This window comes from Syngnathus typhle, linkage group LG9 (genome assembly GCF_033458585.1).
Source record: "Syngnathus typhle isolate RoL2023-S1 ecotype Sweden linkage group LG9, RoL_Styp_1.0, whole genome shotgun sequence".
In the NCBI taxonomy this organism is placed as follows: domain Eukaryota; kingdom Metazoa; phylum Chordata; class Actinopteri; order Syngnathiformes; family Syngnathidae; genus Syngnathus; species Syngnathus typhle.
In genome coordinates, this window is record NC_083746.1 from 3345211 (window position 1) to 3362555 (window position 17345).

Consider the following 17345-nt stretch of genomic DNA (forward strand, 5'->3'; position numbering starts at 1 on the left):
AGAAAAGGATTCTTGCGTTCACACATTTCAACAAACTTTAGGTCACCGCCTGGAGAAAGCTAAGACAAAACTGAGTTGACCAATTTTACTTTTTTGGTCATAAAAATTCCAACTCCCTCCCCAAATATCAGGTTATTTTCATTCATTCATCTTTCAGACCGCATAAGCGTTCGCCGAGTGTCACGGGCATGCTGGAGCCTATCTCAGCAGTAATTGGGTGGTAGGCGGGTTACAATCTCAACAGGTCACCAGCCAATCGCAGGGCACACATAGACAAAACAACCATCACACCTACGGACATTTTGGAGCTGTCAATCAGCCTACTACCATGCAAGTTTTTGGAATGTGGTAGGAAACCCACGCAGGCACGGGGAGAACATGCAAACTCCACACAGAAAGGCCGGACTTACAATCTTTTTTCTCGAAACATTATGAATTTTCTTGTATTTTGATTTTTGTAACATTGTTGGAACCGTATGTCATAATGCCGTAAATCACTGTAATGTTTTCTCATAACATTCTTGCAGCGTTACGATTTTTAAAGAGAAAAAAAAGACCCTTTTTCTTGCGACATTCTTGTATTCCTACGTCTCAGTTCTGGTCAAATGAATTTTGTCGTTTGGCGGCACGCTGTCATGCTTCTGCTTCTTGTTCTCGCTGCTTGCGTCTAACGAGCACGCTGATGATTGGACGAGGCAAAGGGTAAACAGCCCCCAGTCAAAGCGGCTAATTGAACTATTTGATGTGCGGCGCTGCGCTTTGAAGCGGCGGTTGTGTGCGGGCTGTGATCTGGCTACTAAGCGAAAGCATCCAGGGAGGAGGCTGTTTGATGGCTGTACTGTAATAAACAACAGGCGGCGGGCGCTCCCGGCGGGCGGAGGAGCGCTGAGCAGCCGTGGGGCCCGTGCCGAGGTGACAACGCTCCGCCTTTTTTTGTTTTCGAGTGTGCTGTTGCCGCTGTTCTGCCTACCCCCCACCCCCGTCCTCACCGCCTCCCTTCTCTGTGCGTCATGGCCGGACTCCAACAATGGGTCGGGTTTCTGGTGTCAGGCGCGTGGCCCACACACACACACACACACACAAGCACACACACACACGCGGAAGCACACAAACACAGATGTGACAAATGATAGGGCGACGAGGCGAGGCGAGCTAATAGTAGGCCGCGCGCCTGCCGACATGCCCGTGGGCCGCGGCTGTTAAATTGTATCCAATTACGAAGCATGGCACGATTCGAGGGGGGGGCAAATAATAATTCTTCCCGCATGACGGGGAGATTCGCTTATTTCCTCGGCCCCAGTAGCGCAAGCCGTGTAATGTTGCAGCGTCTATATGCCGTCCTTTCTTTTTCAAGCCGGTGGTGCGAATGAAAAAGTCCGGATTTCTGCAGAACGTGGTGTGCAGTTTTCTTTTATCAAAATCGAGTTCAGCCAATGTGCAGACAAGAACGGGCCCAACAGTGCGCCACCCGTCATTAATCGTCATGATTCAAGACCATTACGCTTCTGTATCTACTATTTCAGTAGGTGCTGCTGTTTTGGTAAGCAATGGAGTTCAAATGAAGACTCAGTTGTTAACTCTGCATGTGAACAAAAGTCTCTACGAACTGAGATAATTACAGTTACTACTACCAATTGAATGTTTCAGACAGGCATTTATTTGTCCTAAGAGGACGACTCAGCCGGCGTATATTAAAGAGAACATATTATCCAGCTTCTGCAAACCTTGCCAATTATCTGACCATTTGAATCAGGTATGTTGCAACAGGGAGATATAGAAAACATGCAGGCCCTTGAGGACCGGAGTTGCCTACCCATGGCTTAGTGTATGAAATGCTGAGTTAAAATGTTTTTATTGTCGTTACCAGCACTCACATCTTCCCTCCATAATATAAGTCATAGGCAAGCAGCAAAGTTTCATTGCATGCCTGTAAGCCCACTATACACATGCACGCAATGGGGGTCATTTGGCCTAGCTTAGCCATCTAGCTATCGAAAGCAAGAAAGCAGTTACCGTGTTTTCCGGACTATAAGGCGCATCTAAAAACCTACAATATTCTCAAGTTTTAAAATGGGCCATTTATTGAAGGTGCGCCTTATAGTCCGGTGCGCCTTATATTCCAGAAAATACGGTACTCACTCCTACAAAATGTATTTAATATTACTGTAAGACACGATACCATTATGCACAGTTGGAACTCTAGCTTGAATATAGAAAAACTAAAAATTTCAACAATAAAAATATCTCAAACAACAACTATGTTAATGTGTACCGCCCCCAATTTTTAAACAAACCAGTAAAGAGTAAACGCGAATGTAGTCAAACAAGCTTGCATAGCTAAAAGCTTCATTAGAATTTGTTTGACTTTAGTTCATGTGTTAATGGACTTAATTTAGGGAATCTTTCGTATACCACAAGAAGGAGCCCGTATGCAACTAGTAATAAATACCCTGTATTGGGAATCACTAGTTTAATATATCGCATTTAGGCTCATAAACCCACTTCAGCACACTTTGCAAAGCCCATGTTGTTGAGAGACAGCACTGTGTGAATGGAATAAACACTGAGGTTCAGCTTTGTTATGAAACATCTCAGCTGCTCATTTATTTGATCGAGGGCAAGTCAAGTCAAGCCAGCGATGGTGCCAAAAGAAAAAAAAAAGAAAAAAGGATGCAAGTCAGTGTGTGTATTGGAGTTAGATGGTGGCCAAACTGCGTCAAATTGCAAACTCAGTCGCGCGGCAGTGTCACTGACACCCGGCGGGAAAGTTCAACAGCTCGAGGGGGTGAAAAGGGGTCAAGTGTCGGGTCATTAGTTCAACTCGTGAGGAAAAGGCGAGTGACAGCGGTCACTTGACGCCGGCAGCTGCCTTTAAAAAAACAACAACAAAATGGAAGCTGAATTTAAATGATTAGGCTGCCAATCACAGTTCGCTAGCACCGACACAGGCCGTGAGATAGTGGACTAGCAGAGGCTGTTGCTAGGCACCGCTCGCCACGTGCCATAATTTACCGTTTTGTATGGACAGGGAAAAATCCCCAAGAATTTGGTGGTGTTTCTTTTTCATAAGGCTGAGCAGCACAGTGACCACCTTCTTCACAGGCACATACAAAAATAGAATGTAAATTTGACCATACAATGCTTTTATAAATACAGTATAACAAAGAGAAGTAGCATTTTGCCATATATAAAACAAATATAAAACATCTATCGTCATTGCCCAAAGGGCAAAACACATTTTTCAAATGTTGCACTTGCTTTATGACTTTATTTCAGAAAAAAACGAGATGTTTGTTTGACCTCTTAACTCGGGGAGCTCACAGTTTCGTATTGTATGGCCTGTCACCAGTTGATGATGGACACACATGACGAGAACGTAATGTCTTGTATTTGTGGTTCGAATTTAGAAGCAATTGAAGAAAACATCTGGGACAAGCTGTTTTTTAAGGACCATTGAGAAATTGGAAATTAAACTAAAAATGACTGCTTGAAATCAGAATGACAGACTTCTTGTGTGTTTTTAGGCATGGTGTCTTGAGACTTTCTATTTGTGGTTCTACTCACAATATGTATAACTATTTGAGTTCACTTTGCTGAATGAAATTAGCTTCGAGGGTAGTGGCCAAAAGTGTCTTTAAAGGCTGCTTCGAAAACAGTACTTTCTGATACTGCATATGAAAAAAACAAATGGACAAAACAATCAGCTTCCATTCATAAAACTGCTAAATGTCTTTAAAATGATGTTGGATCTAAAAGGGAAATATAAATATGTAACATACATGTAAGATCAAAATAGAATGAACACCATTTTTGACCACTTTGAGAGCTCAAGAACAAAGCAGATCTGTGACCTGGTTTCTGAACATTTAAAGGGCAGAGAAACACAATAAGGACTTTCTCAGATTTTCAGATGGAAAAAAAACACGTGTTTTGCCACAAAGGTAAAACCACATGTCTACAATATGATGTAATGACAGGATGTTGATTTGTGTATGCTGACACTTTGAATAATGACTGTTTGGTTTTCAGCCAATCGTCGTCAAAAAGGTTGCATTTCGCAGAGCCCACTAAACGGAAGCTAAATGAGCTATTAACCTTTGAATTACGCTGATGTCAACATCCCGTGTCAATGTGAGGCTTCTTCGACATTATAAGCTTCATAGAAACGTTAGCCAACGTTAGAACGTATTTTTGGGGATATAACTGAAATGAATGCTTTTTTTTTAAAATGAATGCACATTGCAAAATCTAACATTTTTACGAGGAATGAAATTTAGTGACAGTGACCATTTTTTCAGTAGTTGGAAAAAAATACCAAAAAAACAACAACCTTGACATGCGTGCCTATTGAGGCAAAAGGAACCAATACTGTCCAAGGCAGAAAACGTGGATGCTTATTTGCCACTGTGCACCAGGCTCATGTATAAATAAGCGAGGAAGTCGTCGTGCTCCAGAATGCGTGAATTATGCGCGCGTGCCAGCGAGCGGCAGGCGGCAACGTTTTAAAAAGGCCTGCTTTTCCAGCACCTCTCCTGCAGAGAGGTGAAAAGGTAATTGCACCTTGTTATGATTGCCTTTCAGCGTTTTTTTCTCCCCCTTCTTTTTTTCCCTCTCCCCTCCATCTTGGTGGTGTGCCAAAAGTGCGGATTGAGGGAGTCCTGGGGGCAGTGATGAGGAATGTTTTAAGACCTGGGGGATGCAGCGGAAGGAAGCCTTTTTAACACCACAAGGAGCTTTTTTTTTTTTTTTTTTTCGTCCCGGGGTTGTGGTATTGCAGGCGGCCCTGCTCAGTATGTGTGCGCGCGCGCGTCTTTAGGATATTAAATAGTAAAGGATGGGGATTAATAATGGAACCTGACAGCTCATCTCCGGCTTCTATCTGCCTGACTTTGCCTCCAATCTTGCCTTCCATTCTCTGCCTACCTCCTTTGCCTCCCTCTCGCTTTTTAATCCACCACGTTTCTCTTTGTCAAGAAGCCTCCTGCTCCTCCTCCTGCCGCCGATCCTCGCCGCCTTTGTCTCCCTCAGGGCCCTCGGTCTTTCAGGGTCATGTTAGGCGCGTGGAAGAGCGTGTTGGCGTCTTCGTCGTCCTCGTCGTCGCTCAGGTCGGCCAAGTCGGCTTGGGTGTATTGCACGGTCCCGGCGTGATACTCGCCGATCCGGGTCCTGTCACACAGCCGTGACTGTAGAGCGAGCTGAGACACACACAAAGTTCACAATCACCTGAGATCGGGGGGGGATTGATATCTTCATGTCTGACGCCGCGTTTTACCGGCTTAAGGCGGCCGCTTTTCCACAGCAAAATGGTACACCAAGAAAATTCACGCCGGAGAAAGGAAGTAAGAAAAGCTCAATTTTCCACAGCAAATGGGAGCCTGTGGAGTCTAATACTGCAGAATCCACAGTACAGGCACAGCAAATGGCATGAGTCTTCGTTGTGATTTTGTCCAAGTCAGCCCTTGGATCATTCTGAATCTCTAAAAACTGCATTGCTCAATAGACGATGTCTCATGTTTATTTTCTGTTTGTGACATTTCAAAAATGTTTACGAGTGGTCTTGTCGTGTTGCTGCCCCCGTACGTGCCAATTTCAGCACGTCTTCCAGACATTGGATTTAAAGTCACAAACTCCGCCAGCACGTTTTATCTCTGACAATTTTGCGTAGCTAGTCGATCAGCCGTCACATCTGTTTGCAATGAGCGATCTAGTTTTTCGGCCAGTTTGTGCATATGCTAATCTTTAGTAAATCTATATTTGGCTATTTGGGATTTTAGTGAAGAAGGCCCAAAGGCAACATTTTGACAGATTTTCCTTGACTCTCTGTCCTGTACTTCTAGGATCGATGCGGTGTAATAATGCCAGTGACCAAAGAATGATGTTTAACACCTGAGAAAAAGTGTCCACACCCCTTTGTTATAAAAGCATTTGTCACTGACAGATCTTATTATCCTTGAACACGTGCGTTTCAGGAATGCGGTGTGAAAAGAGCTCTTGATATCTGACAATTTGGAAAGATCCTCTTGAATATTCCTCATTTGTCCTAAACGATCTTAGTTGCTTTAAAAATGCCATAATGGAATAAAGTTTCTTTTTAAGTTTCCCACCGGCTAAAAAGCCTTGTAAATGGGATTTCATTGGACACAAAGAGCCACAAATACTGTAGACGCCATGCGCCACTTAGTCGCTGGGTGCGTCATCCACTAAAGCCTCCCTAAAAACAGATGCCTCTTTTTTACCTTCAGAAAACGGGTAGCAACTATAATGACCCCAACTGTTCACACACAGACGTTTGAGCGTTGGTGAGCCTGTTGCAAGGCTGCTGCTAACCAAAACAGCAGGACCTATCAAGGAGCACATCACTGATGAAAGAAAATTGAATTCTGAAGAGTTCCCTGGCTCTTTCTAGTCAGAACATCCGTCCGTCCGCCCGCCCGCCCGTCCATCCATCCTGGATTGTCTGACGAAAGGACAGTATATCATACTGTGGCTTTACAGACAATTTGGGTCAGGCACTTTCCTTAATGGCCGCAATTTGTAAAGTCCGCTAATGGGAGGCTACGTTTCAATCAGCGTTGATTTGTCTGACTAAATGGAAAATGTGTTCTGAACTCAGTGGCAGGGCCTGTGAAATTAACATTGACAGCGGGTCTTTTCTTTTTTTTCAATGCATTTTTTTTATATTGTGGTAAAAGAGGCTAAAGCGTTTGTGTTTTCTTTAGTGGTTCATTTTGTTAGTAGAATGAATATTCTAAATATTTTAAATTCACCTTTGAAGCAGATAAAGTTACAAATGATACCGCCTCATCGATTTTTTGAGCCTTTATGACAAAACAGTACATCGCAATGCAGTCTTCCTGTAAATTGTTCTGTACGTCCACAAATGGAAGCAATCGATGCTAACAAACATTTTCTTTCACCGCTAACATTCGGGTCTTTGCTCGGCGCTATTCTACTCACTGCTTGACTACTGTATGAGACGTGACGTTGTTCTGTTTGTTCTTTCAATTTATTCAGGGGACTCCTGGAATGCTGTCCTATTCTTAGAGCCAGAGAAAGCGGTGCCAAGCCCTCTTGAAACGACTTCTTGTTTTTATTCCGCCAAAGAAATTGCCTGTGAGCCTTTTACGATTCTGGTGGAAACTGACATATTTCATATGCCGCAACCCCCATCCCTAAATCACTCAGTAGCTCCCACCACCCTAGAATGTTGTGAAAAAAAAACCCATCCGTTTTCATCAATAGACGTGAAGCAACAGGACCCATTAAAAAAAAAAAAAACGTTGCTGTGAAATCCGCCTAATTTTGTCCGTTTAGAGTTGAAGGGGACCGTCCACTACATACGGGGCAAAATTTCAATGTTTTGTTATTATATATAGAGCTATATACTAGTTGGCACAAAGTCAATATCTAATTAGACAATAAGATGGCTTTGTAAGATGTTTATTGATTTAATGTTTCAGAGTTGCCTCAAAGAATTTGAACACACTTAACAACTCCGAACCACCTCAGCTGCACTTGTTTTAACAGAGCAACAGTTCCCATTTCGATGACCGGTGCATTAACTAAACTATGACACCAATGGTTGAAGGAGAAAAGCTGAACTTTTGTCAGCAAGTTTCTGCAGTTTGCCAGAACTACTGGAGCAGTTCACCTGTCAATGTCATCCATCTAAACTGAAGATGAATGTATGTAGGAGAAATTGCTACTTTGGAGTTTAAGTGTGGGCTAAAGAAAGCAATAAACGAACAAAAAAAGCATTGAGAAGGTTCGAGTTCAGTCCGGGTTGTTGCTTTGAACACATCACATTGGTAGGCTGACATTTAGACCATCAGATAAGGAGGTAATTACAAATAACCCTCTGATCTTGCGCACATCGGCAACATTTTTCGAGATTGCTGCTTGGTGATTAGAGACGACAAAGGAGGCCTTTTATTCCCTTCCGAGAATAGTCATGGTCCAAACACGTGGCCTGCGTTTGGACGGCAACGACGGGGCTCAGAAGATGGCTTGTGGCTGATGGCGAACCCTGGAGTGATTGCCAATGGCGTTAGTTGGCCGCCAAATGACCCAAAAGGCTGTTGCAATCGGGTCTCACGCTGCTCATAAATGAAAAAACAAGTCGTTGCTTGGAGTGGACAAAAAACAAAGCGGAAGCGCCTGCAGCCAAATGTCGTTAAAAGCGGAGGTGATGGTTGTACAATCTGCTGTTAGAACAACAGCCCCAGAGAAATATTCTTCATTTGCATACTTTCCACCTTGGAATTATATCAATTGCTTACCACGTGCAACGTATGAAATCTGCATTGATTAGAACCTGAGGGAGAAATGAGGTGGGGTTGCCGAGTCAAATTACTTCACCAATGATGGGTCACCTTTGGAAGACGTGACCGCAAGACCTCGGTTGTACAAGCGGGCCATATTATCCAACCCTTCTGGATCAGTTTGCCGGAACTTGGGCAGTACACCTGTCGATGTCTTTCTAGCTCAAGGGGATTTAAATTCCCAATATTTTTTTTTTGCTGCAAGAATACCTTACATTTGCCAACACCAGTCAATACACAGTACTCGGATTAATTAGCTAGCTACTAAATTAGCTTACTAAATGAACGTCAAGCGAAGGTGTAATGTTTGCCAATTTGAAAGAATGCAAAGCTGCCTGGAAAGGCGCGTGAAGGCCGAATATAGGCTGCAGAGCAAGAACGAGGAAGGCAGAAAGAGAGAGAGAGAGAGAGAGAGAGTGAGCCAGCGGCTGCTACGAAGGCTGATAGTGGGTTGGGGGGAGGGAGCTGGCGATGAGGTGTCTGATGAAAGCGCAGATTCGTTGCGCCGAGGAAGGAATGTTTTGACGCTCTCGCAAGCGCCCACCCCCGCCGTCACCACCTCCCTGTCGTCCCCCCCCCCCTTTCTCTCCCCCTCGCCACCGCCAATCTCGCACCTGATGTGAGGGGGGGGCTGCTGGGAGTCGCATGCCAAGATGAATAACAACCGGCTGTTAGTCACGAACGCACACGGAGCCTGTCTGACTGGCACTGGCGCGTGCGTGCGGGCGGGCGGGCGGGCGGGCGCGCCGTCGCCGATCTCCGTACCCTCGTTCCCTGACACAAACATCATTTTCTCCGTGATTTACGAAGGCGCCGCGATTCCATTTCACTTGTGTTGTCTTCTTTCCCTCGCGCCCCCGCTCGCCACGCCGAAACGTTGACATTTGCGTTGAAGGTCATACCACACATTCTTCTCTTCCAGTTTGTGCTCATGGCCGCTTATCAGCCTGGCTGGCGATACTGACTGGATGACAAAGAGTGCGCGTGCGTGCGTGCGAGCGCGCGCGTGTGTTTGTGCGTCGGAAACGAAGACAAGAGACAACTTCATCCCCCCGCCTCTCGTGGTTCGATATCAGCGCTGGCTCATATCCGCAAATACTGTCAATGTTGCTAGATTGAGACAAATCAGTGGGGAGCGGTATTGATCGCGGTGTTTATTGAAGTGCAGGCGACGACGGTTCAAATGTGCAAACATCCTCCGTCATAGCGCGGTCGCCTAAAAGTGGCAAAAAGTGAGCCCAGGGATTTTATTTTTATTTTTTTACCAGCGCAAACTTGTGATAGTCTAGCTTTCTGTACTTGCCACGGTGGACGACTACTAGTATAATACAGCTTTGGAAGTGTCGCCTACACCTTTTAACGAAAATACGATTTTGGGGCGGGGGAAATCTGATGCCCCCCCCAAATAGAATATTTCATTATTTTCTTGTAAAGAGAAGACGTACGTTCTTTAAGCAAAGTGGAGATGTCACAGTTTAAGCATCCTGAGTCAAGCGCAACAGGCTAAGCCAATGTTATAACGTACGCTTCCATCCATCCATTGTCAATAAAACTGGACTGGACTTGTCGCCAGTCAATCACAAAGCACACGGAGATAGGAAACGATTTACAGTCACATTCACACCCGCTCTGGACCCACGCTCCCTGCACTGATGTCTGCTGCGTAACAGTGACTCATCATTGACCTAGCATTTGTGTTAGTTTGAGTGTTTTCCAGCGTTGCGACCAACAAATCTGCCCGACCAATGACAGGACAGGATAGCAGCTGTATGTCTCCAGGGGTGGATAGATATTTTGCAGCAGACATGGAAAATCTCACTGCGTGACAGTAAAATAATTGGGTGAAATTAAACTACTACGTCCAATGACATATGTTTCCATACATCACCAAAACGAGAGTAATTTCATATTCGAAACAAAGACAACAAATAAATGTTTTTTAAACATACAATAAAACACATTTAGAATGGTCGTTCAGACAATGTTTACACTGCACCTCAATCCCGATTTTTTTTACCAACATACACAATATTTGATTTTTGTCATGCAGTGTGAACGGTACAAAAAAAACCCACAACAGATCATGACACAATAAATCGCAATTTTGATAATCCGATCGACAAAACAAGCAAAAAAAGATGCAACTGACACATACCTGCATGCCAGTGGGACTCAGTAGGCTCCGCCAGTCCCGATCCAGACCAAAGACGAAGGCGTTGGCCAAGCCATGAAGTGGAGCCGATAGCACGTGCAACAGAGTGAGGGAGAATGACGGATCGAGTGGGTAAAGGGCATTGTGGAGCCTGGCGGAACACAGCGGGACAATGTTAAGTTTTAAAATCAAGTTGTAGGATAATAGTTACTATGGCAACATTGATTCACCAAATGACCAGGAACTGAATGTGCAAATAGCGTAAGCTACCATTAGCGTTGGTGTTATTTTTGTCACGTCTAGCCGTCAAATGTTACAATGAAGAATGTGCTTGGCCAATGAGGGATGAGCAATGCCAATAAAATACACCAAGAGACAATCCAGCGCTAAAGCCCAGCAACAGGGTGGGCTAACATTAGCGTGTGTTTATTTTTGTCTTTTCTAGTCGTCCATCCTGAAATGTTAAGATAAGGATGGCGCCCACGAAGACAGAACCGGCTGTGTGTGTGTTGGGGGGGGGGACGGGAAAAGGCAGCGAGCGTGAGGTTGACAGATCAACCGGAAGGAAGCGCGAGGAAGACGACAAGTGAGTGACAGAGCGAGAAGGAAGGGTGAAAACGAGAGGTAATGAGAGCAAGCGTCGCGGGCGGCAAAAAAAAAGGGAGAGGGAGGGGTGGCGAGCCGGAGGAAAACGGGGGAGGGCGAAAAGGAGCGAGGCGAGCTTTATATCAGCGTTTAAGAGCCCATTAGGCAGCGCGAGACGTCTGGGCTGACACATTCTTGGCTGCCGCTTCGACAGCACACAGCACTTTACAAGGGTGGCGAGAAGCAGAGAGGCGGAAAAGTGGCGGAGCGCTCCGTTGCGACTCCGAGCCGCCGTTTCCTGCTCATCCTGTCCAAATCCTCGCCATCCTATCCACGTTTGCTTGTGTCCACATTTCCCCGCCACCGTGCATCTATCGCCAATTTGGCTCTTCCATTCGACCCGTTCAAGGCGGCTTTGCCTCGCTGGGAAGAAATTCGAAGGATGCTGGCCAGCAATTGACCCTGGATTAACCCCGTATTAGTCCTCCACGCAGGGTTAGCGTGTCCCTAATGTTTTTTTCATTGATCTATTAGCCAGGGAATCAATGTGTACGACGCTTACGGTGATTTTGGTGCGAGCGGGGCGGAAATAAGCGGCCGCAGCGGTTGACCTCACCACTTGGAAAGCCATCCCTGGGCTACTCGCATGTTGCCTGCAGCTTGGTCATCCGTAATAAAAGAACAATTTTATTCTATTATCAGCCAATGAGGCGCCTCTTCGGTGACAGTTTTCCCTCCATATTTGTTTGTTCTCAAGCAGTAACCATAATATAGTAAAGTCCCATGTATTGCTTGGGATATGATCCATCCCCACTCGCAAAAAGTGGAAATCCACAATACAGAGAGACCATTTTAAAACTCATTCACTCCCAAAGATGTGTTTTTACGAGTCCAGACATTCATTAGCAGATCCTTTTTTATCAATTTGTTTCAAATGTTAGGATACAGCAGGGTCTAAAAATGTCAGATACAGAATTTAGACAACTTTTTTTCATGGAATTAAAAAGTGGGGCCTGGTGGAGAGGCATGTGATGTAGCTGACTACGTGTGAGTGCGAGTTGTGGCAGACAGCAGCTCCTTTGTGAGTGAGCTCATTGTGTTTTACATTGCTGATCTCCTGACATTCAATAAAAAATAAAAAAATACATTGCTGATTGTGACTCTAATTTCACATCGTTAAATATATTGTAAAAACCCATCAAGAACAATAGTTGTGTGTGGGGGGGGGGGGGCAGGAAGGGTGGACTGCAGTATAGTGGGCTAACAGTATTTTCCTAATCTCACTGGAGCCTGCATTAGGTCCGAGAAATAGCACCAAGGAGTATCCACTTTTGACATTTCGATCCAGGGGGTCCTCGGTTTAAAACGAATGGTGCGCAATGAGCTAGTAAACAAAACAGCCTCTGTACAGGCCAGTCAAGTCTCATCTTTTATCCCCTGGTATTTGTTCATTGTTGAGGTTTCTCGTTTTTGACTGGAACCACAAAAAAAGCCTCAGACAGAACTGCGGGTGAACAAGCGCTGGAGATGATTATGTAGATTTCTTCGCAAATCTTCTTATAATCCCCTTTTATCCTCTTTTGCGGCAGAAGGTTGGAAGGTTTATTTTCTATTAATCTGTCGCCACTTACCTTCCAAAATACCTTTGGAAAAAGTTGTGACGGGAAGAAGAAAGAATACCTCCCACCCAGCGCAGTGTTGGCAACAGGTTGAAAATCGGCCTAGCGAGCCGCATCCGACCTGCCAACCCGAGGGCGACCGTGTCAAGTCTTAAGGGTCTTAGCGCGCCGGCTAATGAAAGCGGTGGCGGCGGCCTGGCGGCGAGCGGAGCAGCGGCGCCGCGTGTTTTCTGGGTTAGCCTTAACCGCCGTATCTCAAGAGGAGCGGCGCAGCTGCTGCTCACATTCATTTCACTTCCCATTAAAGGTGAAATAAATCAGCAGTCCCCGCACAACCTCTGCAGGACAAACACACAGGCGCACACACACGCACGCACGCACACACGCACACACACACACACACACACACACACAAATAGGTCTGTGCGTGTGAGAGGGTCACATGCGTCGCGGATGTCAGGTGGAGAGGAAAAGGCGGTGAATGTGCATTTGTGTGCGCGCTTTTCTGAACGCCACAGCGGTGAGAGCAAAACTAGGGTGTGTGTGCGTGTGTGTGCGCGCGTGTGAGGCGGCTATTTCTGGCATCTCATTTTTTCCCCCCCTCCTGCTGCCGCAAAGAAACGCGATCGGCGTCCGGGAAACGAGAGCTGGCAGCAAGCAATCATCTGCCTGCCACACACACACACGCACACACACAAACACACGCACGCACACACACGCGCAGGAACGCGTACGCGCACACACAAACGAGCGCAGCGCCGAGCAACATGCACCATGGCAACGGAACCGCCGCAATTAGAGGCAAAGAGCCTTTCCCCTCCATAGAGGGAGAGCGAAATGAAAGGAAGAAAGAGCGGGCGAGCGAGATAGAGGGAGAGAGCGAGCGAGAGAGACGGGGGCGGGTGACGGCGGCGGCGGCGGGGGGTTTGTAGAGACGAGTGTCAGAAAACGGCGCTGCACAGGAAGAAGGGGGGGGGACAAGGTGGGGAGGGGGGGTAGGTGGTGGAAGAGGAAGAACACAAGAGAGGTGAGAATGTGCAAGAGCAAGGCTGCGAAAGGGGAACGAGGGCCCTCGAGAGAGAGAGAGAGATGGCGCTGAGAGGCCCCTGGGGGAGGTGAAAGCACCGAGCGAGGCCGAGGCGACAGGAAGAAGAAGGAGGCAGCGAAGGAGGAGTGATATCAAAAAAGACAGATTGCGAGACACGAGCGAGACAAACTAGGAGATTACGGGCGAAACGCGATAGAGGGAGGGAGGCGCGTGGATGTGTGAGAGTGCGAGCGTGTGCGGCGCTTTCTCTCGCGAGCGCCGCGCTAATGAAAGATGAATGAGGGAGGCAGTGGTGGGAAGCGTGTCTGCAGGCGATGCCAGGCCAGGCTGATGTGTGCATAAATGTGTGTCAAAGTGTGTGCGTGCGTGTAGTCAAGCGTGCCTCGCACTTGGCTGGCAGGTGACGGCCAACGAGGACGGCGTCGCACGCGCCGGAGGTCGCTCGCCTGAGAGTCATCCACGCTTTTTAATCGCATGGCGGAGTACGGGAAATCAAATGAACGCCGGCACCACAGTATTCATTGGCCGCGGAATCCAAAACTGATCTCAGTTTTACTCGTTTTTCAGCCCTGTAATTTAAATGTCTATGTATGTAAATAAAACACAAAAAAAAAAAAGCATAAAAATCCAATTTACAACGGTGGTATGTATGCCCATGTTTACAAGGGTAAGAGAAAAGCCAGAACTCATCTTCTTAATTTATTCTATGTTTTCTTTTTACCAATTGGGAGCTGTACACACCTTGGCATAAAAAAGTTTCCAAAAGAGTCCAATAATAATAAGATGGCAAGACTTACTACAGCTAATCAGTGGAAAGAGAAAAGCTTGGGGTGCTGGAAAATAATGGATTAATATTAGAATCAGCATGCCAAATGTTAGTTTAATTAATTCTACTATATTGTTTCAAATTGTACATCAGTGTAATAACCTTTGAAAATACACCTAGCGGCTAAGGCATTTCTTTTCCACCGTGGCAAGTTTGTTCACGGACTGGCGACTATTCAGCAGCCGGGAGGCTGGATCAATGGTACAACAATAAATGCCAATTGTTTGTTTTTCACCAATATTGTATAAACCCTTTGCATTAGCGTGCATTAGTAGTTAGCCACCAAGAGTGACATTCTCAGGGTACTTTCATTGGTGACAAATCAGTTTTGAAGGCGTCATTGACTCATTGGACAGCCGCTTGGCGTAGATTGGCCTTTCGTGGACAGCGAAAAAACGTTGTAAAGACGTCTTTTTTTTTTACTCCTCTCTTGTGGATTGAATAATATAAACGTCAGATATGAATTTTCATGCATTAATACCATCACATCAAATTTGAACCAGATCTAGTAGATTTTCAAAACTGGTCAAGGGCAGCCCAAAAAATTGAATCTCTACCATTTTGAAGCTTTGCCTGGAACAGAATATTAATGTGCGGCTTACGACTGAGGCAACCCACTCTTAAAACTATTTTCAGAACAAAGCAAATCTGTACCCGGATTGTCAAATTTTGTACAGGCCTAGAGGGAGATAAAAAGATGTGTGTTGAAGTCAAGCATGCCTCGCACTTGGCTGGTACGTGCCGGACAAGGAGAATGGCGTGTCCCTTGCTTGAGAGTGATTGTTGCCTTTGCGTCGCATTGCCGGCTCACAGGAAGTCAAATGAAGCTACGGTGCCTCCAAGGCTGCCCAAGAAACGCCTCATCGATCATGTCAGTCTCTCGCCTGCCCATGAAATTTCGTGCAAAATCCTACGACACCATGCCGATCGAACGATCTTTCCAGTCATTACCATTATTCAGCGATGCTAATATCCCCACTGCACGTTTCCGCCAAGATGTACATTTTATCCTGCATTTCCAGAAATAACGGTTGGCTGCCCCACTTCTGATACCAAAGGGTTAGAGTTTGCAAGATTGATGAAAAACCGACTTTTAAAACTATTAAACATGGGTTGAAAGAGAACTCTCCAGAAGATAATGGGAAAAGTACAGCTTTTGACAAAGGACCATTTTTCATGGCAAATTCAAAGTTTGAATTGCATTTTCAAAAGCCGTACAGGCCCAGAAGGAGATAAAATGAAGTGTGTGTGTATAAAGTGTGTGCCGCACTCGGCTGGCAGGTGTCGAACAATGAGGATGGCACCACACGTGCTGGAGGTCACTCGTCTGAGAGCAATTGCCGCCTTTTAATCACACGCTGGCTCGCAGGAAGTCAAATCGACGGCGTCTCGAAGGCCACTCTGGCTCGCTTATTGAAGAAGCGCTTCATCGATCATGTCGGCCCCTCGCCTGCCCATCAGATTCCGCGCGGAATCCCGCCCACAGTGCCGCTTTGTCAAAGAATATCAGTCCACACAGCATTCCAACATCTATGACATCATAGAGCCAAAAAGACAATCGACTGAATGCACCACAACTGAGACAATCCATTTGTGACACAATTTGTCGTAAAGAAGTAGACACATTTCAACCGCTTTTGTCTAAATTGTACCCCTTATGACTAATAGAACAAACAAAAAACACAATTTTAGTCCACAGCGAACCTCACACTTGGCCGGAAGGTGTCAGACATCTTTGTCTTGCCTGCCCATTAGATTCCGTCCAGGGCGTTTATCTCTTCCAATATCCCGTTGTGTCAGACCAACTGTCTTTCCAGTCACGGCTTTGCAGATGCTGCAAATGCCCCGTTTCCACATGCATGAAAGAGCGCTTCATTATTTTCTGCAGGTTATAGAGTAAAACAACAGATCTGGACCACTCTTAGGTATTGAAAGAGAATTTTCTGGGGACAACACGGTGAAGATTATAACCCAAATAATAATAGCGAGCCTCACATTTGGCTTTTACATGTCAGACGACTTTTAAACGCGCAACTGGTCAAGGGAAGCCGAGCCGACAAGACGGCAACAATAGTCTGGTCGCACTTATTGAAGCGTTTCATTGGTGATGTCAGATTCCTTGCAAAATCCCATCCTTCTCCACCCTGCCAGTCAGACTCAGCTTTCCTGTTATCGTGTTGTGGGTGCATCTAATGCATCATTTCCACCAAGCAGTGCAATTTGCTTGATATTATTCAGCGTTTCCAGAAACGCACACCTCAAAGGCATCCCGCTTCCGACCAGAAATGTACGCATTACAAGAAAGGCTTCCCATTTCTGACCTCATTCTTGCCGGAGGAGGTTCTCAAAACAGAATTTGAATCTGGGTCTGTTGGGTTTTGTAGTACCAATAGAACTGATTCTTTGCACTTTTCAGCAGTGCTTGACCGAATAGTCACTTTTCTCGGAGATGCGATAGGAAGAAAACAAAAACGATGGCGTTATAAAAACACTGGATTTCGACTCAGAGCTGATTAAAAGCCGTTAGTGTTTTTTCTTTCATTTTTTTCCCAGAATTGGAAAAAAGAGGCATTGCAGTCAACAGCGATACATCATTATGTAAAGCAGGGGTGTCAAACTCCTTATCGTAGTTTCCTTCCCTCCATTATGAAAGTCAAAGGCTACACAACAAACTGATGGATAACTCATTTTGAATTCTGAGACTAGTAAAAACTGCTTAAATATTTTAAAAAGATGAACGGTAATAAAAACTACTAGCAGTATCTCTATTATTTAAAAGTGAAGATAATTTGTA

General features: G+C 45.6%; 1 protein-coding gene across 6 annotated transcripts in view; it reads right to left on the bottom strand.

Moving 5' to 3' along the window:
* Positions 1-2575: 2575 nt before the first annotated feature.
* Positions 2576-17345, bottom strand: part of si:dkey-100n23.5 — a 73335-nt gene continuing 58565 nt past the window's right edge. For 5 of the 6 annotated variants that reach the window (XM_061287601.1, XM_061287600.1, XM_061287603.1 and 2 more), the window contains 2 exons: positions 10477-10624; positions 2576-5195 (listed from right to left, as the gene is read on the bottom strand). In XM_061287601.1, the coding sequence (XP_061143585.1) occupies positions 5025-5195; positions 10477-10624 (319 nt within the window). In that variant the 3' untranslated portion in view covers positions 2576-5024. Of the gene's footprint in view, positions 5196-7664; positions 8027-10476; positions 10625-17345 lie in introns of those variants that run through there. The other variant, XM_061287604.1, reaches the window with a different exon arrangement.